At 38.9% G+C, this 9,316-nt stretch overlaps 1 protein-coding gene across 1 annotated transcript in view; it reads left to right on the top strand.

The window, feature by feature from the left end:
- POLR2D (RNA polymerase II subunit D) overlaps positions 1 to 9,316 on the top strand; it is a 79,473-nt gene that overhangs the window by 49,262 nt on the left and 20,895 nt on the right. Inside the window, exon 2 of the mRNA XM_007957845.1 lies at positions 8,215 to 8,395. Within this exon, the coding sequence (XP_007956036.1) occupies positions 8,215 to 8,395 (181 nt within the window). The remainder of the gene's footprint in view (positions 1 to 8,214; positions 8,396 to 9,316) is intronic.

The raw sequence follows: 9,316 nt of genomic DNA on the forward strand, positions 1-9,316 counted from the left end.
TCCATTTCAGCTCACTAATGCCAAGGATATCAATATTTATGCATTCCATTTCATTTTTGACAACTTGCAATATTCCTGGATTCATACTTTGTATGTTCCATGTTCCAATGATTAATGGATGTCTGCAGCTGTTTCTCCTCAATTTGAGTGGTGTCACATCAGCAAATGGAGGCCTCGAAAGCTTTACCTTATCCGTATGTGTAAGGATAGATTTACTCTGATGATGTAGCTCTTTCTCTGTCCTATTTTGAGAGCCTTCTGATCTAACCAGACTATTCATAAAGTTGCGCAGTAATGTATCAGACAGTTTTTCTTTGCTATTCATGTGGTTTTCCCTGGCCAATTCTTTGAGAAGTGGACGGCCTCTTCCTTCTTCCTAGTCTGTCTCAGTCTGTCTTCTTGAACTGCTCCTTGAAATCTTTGGTTTAATTCTTTGATCTTGTCATTTCTTCCATTTCCTTTAGCTACTCTCTGCTCAACGGCAAGTTTCAGAGTCTATTCTGTCATCTATTTTGGTCTTCTCTTCCACCCATCTATCCATCAGTATATCCATGTTTGCCTTCACTGACAACACAGTACTGTATGTGCAAAAGGGTTCATCTTTGTTGCCTGTCCCTCCTATGTGCCTCTTTATGTCTTCCTCAGTGCCACCATGTTGATCAGTTACATTTGGTACTTTGCCATTCTCTTCACCCGAATCAATACTTTGTCTACCTATCGAACTGTGTTCCCTCCTCTCCCCTCCCAGCCCTGGTAACCAACAAAGAAAATTTCCATATTTCCTTGACTTTTTACAGCAGTGTCCTTCTGTGATTGACTTACTTCACTCAGCATATGCCCTCCAAGGAGCTCTGGTGGTATAGTGCCTGGGGCATTTGACTGCTAACCACAACTCTGGTGGTTCAAACCCATCAGCCACTCCTTGGAAGGACAGTTGCCCAATCTACTTCCATAGTGATAATGCCTCAGAAACCCAAGGTAGAGTCACTATGAGTTGGATCCAACTCATTGGCAGTGAGTGTGTTTTTTAGGTTTAATGTCCTCCAAATTCATCCATGTTATGTGGTGTTTTACAGATTCTACATTATTCTTTTTTTAAAAACTGCTTGTTATTGAAATATAATTTATGTACTGTGAAATACACAAAACTAAAGTGACATAGCTCAGTGCTTTTCTTTCTTTTTTTGTAGTGTTCCCTCCCCTCCTCTCCTTCCCCTGGCAACCAACAAAGAAAGTTTCCCTCCATACATAAACCTTTCCTTGACCCTCCACAACAGCGAACTAATACTATATTTGTCCTTCTTTGATTGACTTATTTATTTATTATTGTCCTCCAAGTTCATCCTTATTTATGCAGTGTTTTGCAGACTCTATATTATTCTTTAGTGCTGCATAGCATTCCATTATGTGTATGTGCCATAGTTTGGTCATCCACTCTTCTGCTATAAATCTTAGAGATAAGTCCCTTGCCTAATTATTGAGACATATAAATTTGTTGCTCTCATTTTTGTTATGTGCTTTCTTGTGGTGTCGATTTCTTTGTTCCATATAATTTTCTATGCTGAGCTGGTTTTGTTGATGAATAGTATTACAACTTCCTTCACTGCTATTGTTTTAGTATTTGCTGAATATTTATGCTGTTCCTCTTTTTTGATGTGAAGGTTTATCATTTTTCTTTGAGGTTACCCTGTGATTTATAGTTTTCTTCCCACGTTTAGAAAGTCCATTCTATCTCGTAGTTGTCTTGACTTCCCTATCATCTAAGAAGTTCTGTAATGACACAGTTTTTTCCCTCTTTTTGGTTTGTAGTTGTCCTCATTTGTCAATTGATGTCTCCGGTTCCCTGTTTACAATCTTCTAGGCTTCTTTACTTTGGATACTTCCATAGCTGGGTTGGTTTCTAGGTTATATCATCATGTGTGTTAATGGTAAGTTGTTGCTGGCTATGGTTGATTCTCCATCCAAAGGGCACCCTTTAGCATCTCTTGTGAGGTTGATCTGGTTTTAACAAATTCCCTTAATTTCTGCTTATCTGGAAATGTCCTAATATCACCATCATATTTGAGGGACAGTTTTGCTGGGTACCTAATTCTTGGTTGAAAATTTTTCTCTTTCAGGGTTTTACATATACCATCCCATTGTCTTCTTGTCTGCATGGTTTCTGCTGAGAAATTCGTGCTTAGTCTTATTGGTTGTCCCTTGTAGGTAATTTTTCGTTTTTCCCATGCTGCTCTCATGATTCTTTTCTTTGTCTTTGGTTTTGGTGAGTTTGATGATGATGTGTCTTGGTAATTTTCTTTTGGGGTTTATCCTCTTTGGGGTTCATTGGACTTCCTGAATGGATATATTCTCCTCTTTCATCATACTAGGAAAATTTTCTTCCAAAATATCTTTCTTTGACAGTTTTCTCTGTGGTTTTATTTGTGTTTTCCTGTTCTGGAATCCCAATTACCTACGTGTAGTAGGTTATACCTTTTGGTGGTATCCCACATGAACCTTAGGCTAGCTTCATTTTGTTTTGATCTTTTTTACTGATTGATCTCTTTCCAAAGAAGTGTTCAGATATTTGTCTTCAGTCTCCCTAATTCTGTCTTTCATTGATTGAATTCTGCTCCTTTGCCTAATCAATGTCTTATTTCTTTCTGAAAATTTAGTATTAGTCTTCTGGATTTCTGTGTTTAGATTTTGTGTCATTTTTAATTTTTCACTTATTTTGTCCTTTTGTTCTTGTATCTTTCAAAATTGTTTTAGAGTTTTCTCTGTGTTTTCCTTTATCTGTCTCTCAGTTCATTGAAGATACCTAAATATAACTCCTTATCAGGGAGTTCCAATGCTGCATCTTCTTAGGGATGTGTTTTGGGTCTGTATCCTAGTCCCTTGTTTTTCCTGCTTTATCTTGTTTCTTTGTGTGCATTGTGATGCTCTGTTGTCTCCGAGGCATTGTGACATGTTTGTGTTTATATTTAATTGGTGATTGTATGTTGGAGTGACTTGCCCACGGTTTTTATTTTCTTTGTTTTGTTTACAGTTTGTCTCCTTTGCTGTTTCCCTTATAGGCATCAGCCACCTGTGCAGCAAGCAGGGTGGGTACTGTGCTGTGCTCCTCTATTTGCTGGTGGGCAGCAGTTATACACTCACCACCTGTCTCCTTTCCTGTTGTCAGCCTCTCATATGTCCCTGCTGCCCTTGGCAAACAGAGCCTATTCCTAGGTCCCTGGAATCCAAATAAGGATGCTATCACTTTAAAATCCAAAATGGTTTCCACTTCTAAAGATTTAAAATGGCTGCACCCTCAGTCACTTTAAATATCCAAAATGGCCACCACTTGTCTGCACCCTCGGTCAGTTTAAATATCTAAAATGGCTGCCACTTACAAACATTCAAAATAGTTGCACCTTTGGTCACTTTAAATATCCAAAATGGCTGCTGTGCATAAACAATCAAAATGACTGCGCCCTCCGGACAGCGGAAAGTCAACCACTCAGGTTGTCTCCCTCCGTGCTGTTTTCCTTCCTGGTTATAGGCCACCAGTGCAGTCGTCCCTTCAGCCCTTGGTGATCAGGGCTCATCTTTAGGTCAATTCTCAGGTCCCATCACTACTTTGAAATATTCAGGCTGTTGGTCCAGTCAGAATAGCGGACAATCGATAGCTCTGACCGTTTCTGTACTCATTTTTTCGTTGAAGTTTTTCCACTAGTTGGTGCCTAATCCATTTCTGTATAATTCCTTTCAAAGCTCAGGCCTCCAGGATTATCTTCTTTATCTCTGTCAATTGGTTTTTCTTTTCTTTGTTGAAGAGAATCTGTGTCGCTTGTCTGACTATTCCTGCATCTTATTTGAAGTTGGGCTCCTAAATTTGCCCCTAGGTTTTCCTAGAGCAACTTTACAGTTTTAGGTTTCACATTAAATCTTTGATCCATCTGAAGTTAGTTTTTGTGTATAGTATCAGGTACAGATCTTGTTTCATTTTTCTGCAAATGTATATTCAGTTCTGTCAGCACCATTTATTAAACAAACATTCTCTTCCCCATTTAATGGATTTTGGCCCTTTGTCAAAGATCACCTGACCATACATCAGTGGATCTCTTTTTGGGTTTTCAATTCTATTCCATTGGTCTATGTGTCTGTCATTGTAAAGCCTGGTCTTTTTTATGATTTCAAGTTTTGTTGCACATTTTTCTGTCACTCTTTAGGATCTCTTGTCCAGATCTCTGTCCAAGTGGTTAACAGTGATAGCAGAGCTTCATCTAGCTCTGGTCTCATGGTCGTGTAGGCTGACATTTGCATGGTCCCCTAGTTCATTGGACTAATTGTTTCCATGCATCTTTGTTTTTCTTCATTCTTCTTTGCTCCAGAGGAGGAGGAGGGACTAGTTGTTTCATATTTGATGGCAGCTTGCAAGCTCTTAAGACCATAGTCACTACTCACCAAAGTAATATGTAGCACAGTGTTTTTGTATACTGTGTTATGCCAATTCAGCTTGATGGATGGGACCTAGTTTTTTTTCTTTTTTTACTTTTTTTTCTTTTAATTGTGATTTGGGTGAAAATTTACAAAGCAATTTCACTTTCCATACAGCAGTTCACATACACTTTGTCTCATAACACTGATCACAGTTTACCACAATGCAACAGCTCCCCTCCCATTTCCTCCCCATAGTTACCTCTTCCCTGTGTCCATCCCTCCATGTACTCCTGTCCCCTGAGCTGTCTCCCTGTGCATAAGCAGCCCTTCTTTCTCCCATGATTAGTCTCTCCAAGAAGTATATCTACTTCAGGTAAATGTTCAACTCATATGCCTATCTTTTGTTTGGCTGGAAGCCACAGGTGTGGATTCAATTCCAGACCTGAAGGGCAGCTAAGGGCCATAGTCTCAGCGGTTCCACTGGGCTCTATCAGACCAGCAAACCTGGTCCCCCCCTCCCTTTTTTTTTCTCCAAATGATTTTGAGTTTTGTTCACATTGTTCTCCTTCTCTGTCAAGGATCTCCTACATAGATCCCCTTTTAAGTGGATGACAGTGGTAGCTGGGCACTATCTAGTTCTTCTGGTCTCATAGTTGTATAGGCTGCAGATTGGATGGTGTACCATCGATAGGACTAATTGTTTCCATGGCTTTTTGGTTTTCTTCATTCTTCTTTGCGCTGGACAAGGACAGACCCATCGTTGCATCTAGATGGCAGCTTGCTAGCATTTAAGATCCCAGTTGCTACTCACCAAAGTAGGAGGTGGAATAGTGTTTTGTATAGTATGTTATGCCAATTGCACTTGATGTCCCCTGCGACTATTGGGACCTAGTTTTTAACAGTGGATTAAATATGATGAGAAATGCAACAGGCAACAAAAAACAAAATAGTTAAGTGGAACCTCATAAAAACTTTTATTCAATAATGAGCTTTCTCAGCAAAATGAAGGCTTACTGTACATAGTAGGAGAAAATTTTCAGGAACCATCTATTTGATGTTAAACCAGTAAACCAAACTCAATTCCATTGAGTCACAGTTACAACTCATTACTACTGCCATTGGGATTCCTAGGCTTTATATCTTTATGAAAGGAGACTGCTTTATTTTTCTTCCATCTGGTGGGTTTGAACCACTGACCTTTTGGTTAGTAGCCAAATGACTTAACCACTATACCACCAGATCTCTGTATAGCTGATGTTAGTTGCTTTCAAACAAGTTTAAACTCATTGTGACCCCATGTGACAGAGTAGAACTGCCCTATAGGATTTTCTAGGCTCTTATCTTTACAAGTGCAGATTGTTGGGTGTTTGTCCCACAGAGCCTCTGAGTTGGTTTGAACTGCCAACTGTTGCACCACCAGGGCTCCTTGTATGTCTGATATGGGTGTAAAATCCAAAATATATTTTAAAAAAACTTTTACAACTTAACAACAACAACAAAAAAAAAAGAGAAATGGGCAGAGAACTTGAACAGACAGTTCACCAAAGAAGGCATTCAAATGGTCAGCAGACAAATGAAAAGATTCTCAATGTTACTACAAAGCTGCATGTCAGAATCACAATTAAATATTGCCTCATCCTTCATTATAATGGCAGTGATTAAAAAACAGAAAATAACAGATGTTGGCAAGATTGTGGAGAAACTGGAAACCTCATCCATTGCTGATAGGAATATAAAATGTTGCAGCCACTATGGAAAACCGTTTTGGGGTTCTTCAAAAAGTTTAACATACAGTTCTCATAACTCCTAGAAATCCCAGTCCTAGATATAGAAGAAATGAAGACAGGAATATTACAGAAACATACACACCAATGTTCATTGCAGCACTTTTTACAATCTTCAAAAGGTGGAAATCAAATGTTCATCAATATATCAGGTTTGGTATGGGTCAAGGGAAAAGCAGTATAACAAAAACTTGTGACTAGCATAGTGACACTAAGGAAAAGGAAGACACAAAAAGGTGTACAAGGAGTACAGGCAGTAAAGGCAAATACTATTGCATATACAATACTGCATTATCAGTAACAGCAAACTGGGTGGGTACGTAGGTAGACAGGTATGAATAGGCAAATAGGAATATACCCATAACCCTACATAAGTTTGGCAGATAATAGTCCTAGATAAGTATTCGTATGTGTTATAAAATTGTCCATATGCAGTTTAAACATGACAGGAGTCAACGTTAGGATAACTTCTTAGCTGCAAATAAGTACCTTGAGGGAGTGGGTTGCTGGGCCAACCTTGCAGGGGACATCAAGCTCAATCGGCACAACATGGAATACAAAAATATTGTTCATCTTACTTCAGTGACTAGCAAATTGTGTCTTAAAAGCTTGCAAGCAGCCATCTATTTGGCAAGTATTGATTGCTCCTTGTCGAGAGCAAAATAGAGTAAAGAAAATCAAAGACACATGGAAACAGTTCAGAGGACTAATGGACCATGAGAACCTCAACCTATATGACCCTGAGATTAGAAGAACTAAATGGTGCCTGACTACCAATGCCAACCCCTCAGAAAGGGATCAAAATTGGAGAGCCTATATAGAGTGGGAGAAAAGTGTGGCACAAAACTCAATATCATAAAAAAAAGACCAGGCTTGCTGGTCTGATAGAGACTGCTGAAACCCTCAAGACTATGGCCCTGAGTCACCCTTCGAGCCTGTAATTGATCTTCATGAAAATCTTCAGTTTCTTCATTTTTGGTTTTAGTGGTTGGTAAATTTGGATAATAGTAGTATTAACTGGTCTTCCTTGTAGATGTATGAGTATTATCCTATCACTGATAGCACTGTACTACAGAACAGATCTTGAAATTCGCTTTTTGATGAGGCATGTGACACCTTTCCTTTTCAGTTTGTCATTCCCAGCATAGTAGACCATATGATTGTCAGATTCAAAATGGCCAATACCAGTCCATTTCAGATCACTAATGCCTAGGACATTGATCTTTATGCATTCCATTTCATTTTTGGCAATTTCCAATTTTGCTAGATTCATACTTCGTATGATTGTTATAGGATGTTTGTAGCTGTTTCTTCTCATTTTGAGTCATATCACATCAGCAATTGAAGTTCCTGAAAGCTTTACTCCATCCACATCATTAAGGTTGACTCTAAAGAGACAGATTTACCCCAGTTATATTTTGAGTGCCTTCCAACCTGAGGGACTCATCTTCCTGTACTATATCAGACAGTGTTTCACTGCTGTTCACAAGGTTTTCAGTGTCTAATTTTTTCAGAAGTGGATGGCCCCTTCCTTCTTCTCAGTCTGTCTTACTCTGGAAGCTCTGCTGAAGCCCATCCACCATGAGTGACCCTGCTTATATTAGAAAAACCAGTGGCAAAACTTCAGCATTGTAAGCATTCCAAGCCACAACAGTACAACAAACTGACAGACTAATGGAGGAAGAGTATAACATTATCATTATGGAAATACAAAGATTCTGAACTCATGCAAACTAGAGATAAATAAATTCTGGTTGTAAGCCATTTTGAAATCAGTAACTAAACTATTTAAGATGATGTATCACCAATAGCATGTCTAAGTCAGGTTCCTTGATGTCAGAAACTCTAATCCACATTATCCAAATAGGATTATCAAGTACACTCCAGTATAGTTTGTGTTGTACTAATGTGTAAGAAGGTAACAATGCAGAGTATAAAGCCTCTGCATTTCTGCAAATGCAGAGACAGATATAAAATGAAATTTAGAAGTTTACTTTTGAATGAATATCTGACATGTTTCTCACAGAGTTTGAAACAGCTGAGACACTTCTAAATTCAGAAGTTCATATGCTCCTAGAACATCGAAAGCAACAGAATGAGAGTGCAGAGGATGAGCAGGAACTCTCAGAAGTCTTCATGAAAACTTTAAACTACACAACCCGTTTCAGTCGTTTCAAAAACAGAGAGACCATTGCCAGTGTCCGCAGGTGAGTGCTAAAAGAAATTTACTAATCCAAAGTATAGGGCATCTGCAAAGGAGTTGTTGTAGTATAGTGGGTGAGACATTTGGCTGCTAACCAGAAGGTTGGCAGTTCAAACCTACCAGATGCTCTGTGGGAAGAAGATGAGGCAATCAACTTCTGTAAAGGTTTATAGCCTTGAAAACCCAGTGGGGGTCGCTCTGAGTCAGTATTGACCCAATGCCGGTGGTTTTTGGGTTTTTTTTTTTAATTGGGCATATGCATGTCAAATGCTGTCCTTAACCGCCCCCCATCTCCCTTCCATTCATCATCTGTGAGTTTAGTGTAAATAAAACAATATTTTTGTCATAAAAACTGGTTTTGTTATCTTTGATATCTTCTCTATCTCAAGGTTTTGTTATCTTTGGTATCTCCTATATCCCAAATGTGGCTGTGACAATGGGCTCAAGTATAGCAAGGATCATGGAGCTGGTGCAGGATCGTGTGGTCTTCGTTCTGCTGTGCATGGGGTCACTGTGAGTCGGAAATGACTCACCGGCACCTAACAACAACAACAACAACATATCCCGTATGCCACTTATCTACCTACAAAGTAATTACCGTTACCAGTTTGGTGAATGTAGTTCTCCAAATCTCTTTCCATGTATTCACATACATAAACATATACACATAGGTAGTGTATGTGTATGCAAATATATATGTACACACACATATGGCATTGTTTTGTGAAAAGTTTGTTTTTGTTTGTTTGTTATTCATTCATATTATGTGGTGTTTTGCAGACTCTACATTATTCTTTAGTGCTGTATAGCATTCCAGTATGTGTATGTACCATAGTTTGGTCATCCACTCTTCTGCTGATGGGCATGTAGGTTGTTTCCATCTTTTTGCTATTGTAAATAGTTTTGTGATGAACATGAGCATACA

This window comes from Orycteropus afer, unplaced genomic scaffold, assembly GCF_000298275.1.
Source record: "Orycteropus afer afer isolate SDZICR_OR568_19922 unplaced genomic scaffold, OryAfe1.0 scaffold00809, whole genome shotgun sequence".
In the NCBI taxonomy this organism is placed as follows: Eukaryota; Metazoa; Chordata; class Mammalia; order Tubulidentata; family Orycteropodidae; genus Orycteropus; species Orycteropus afer.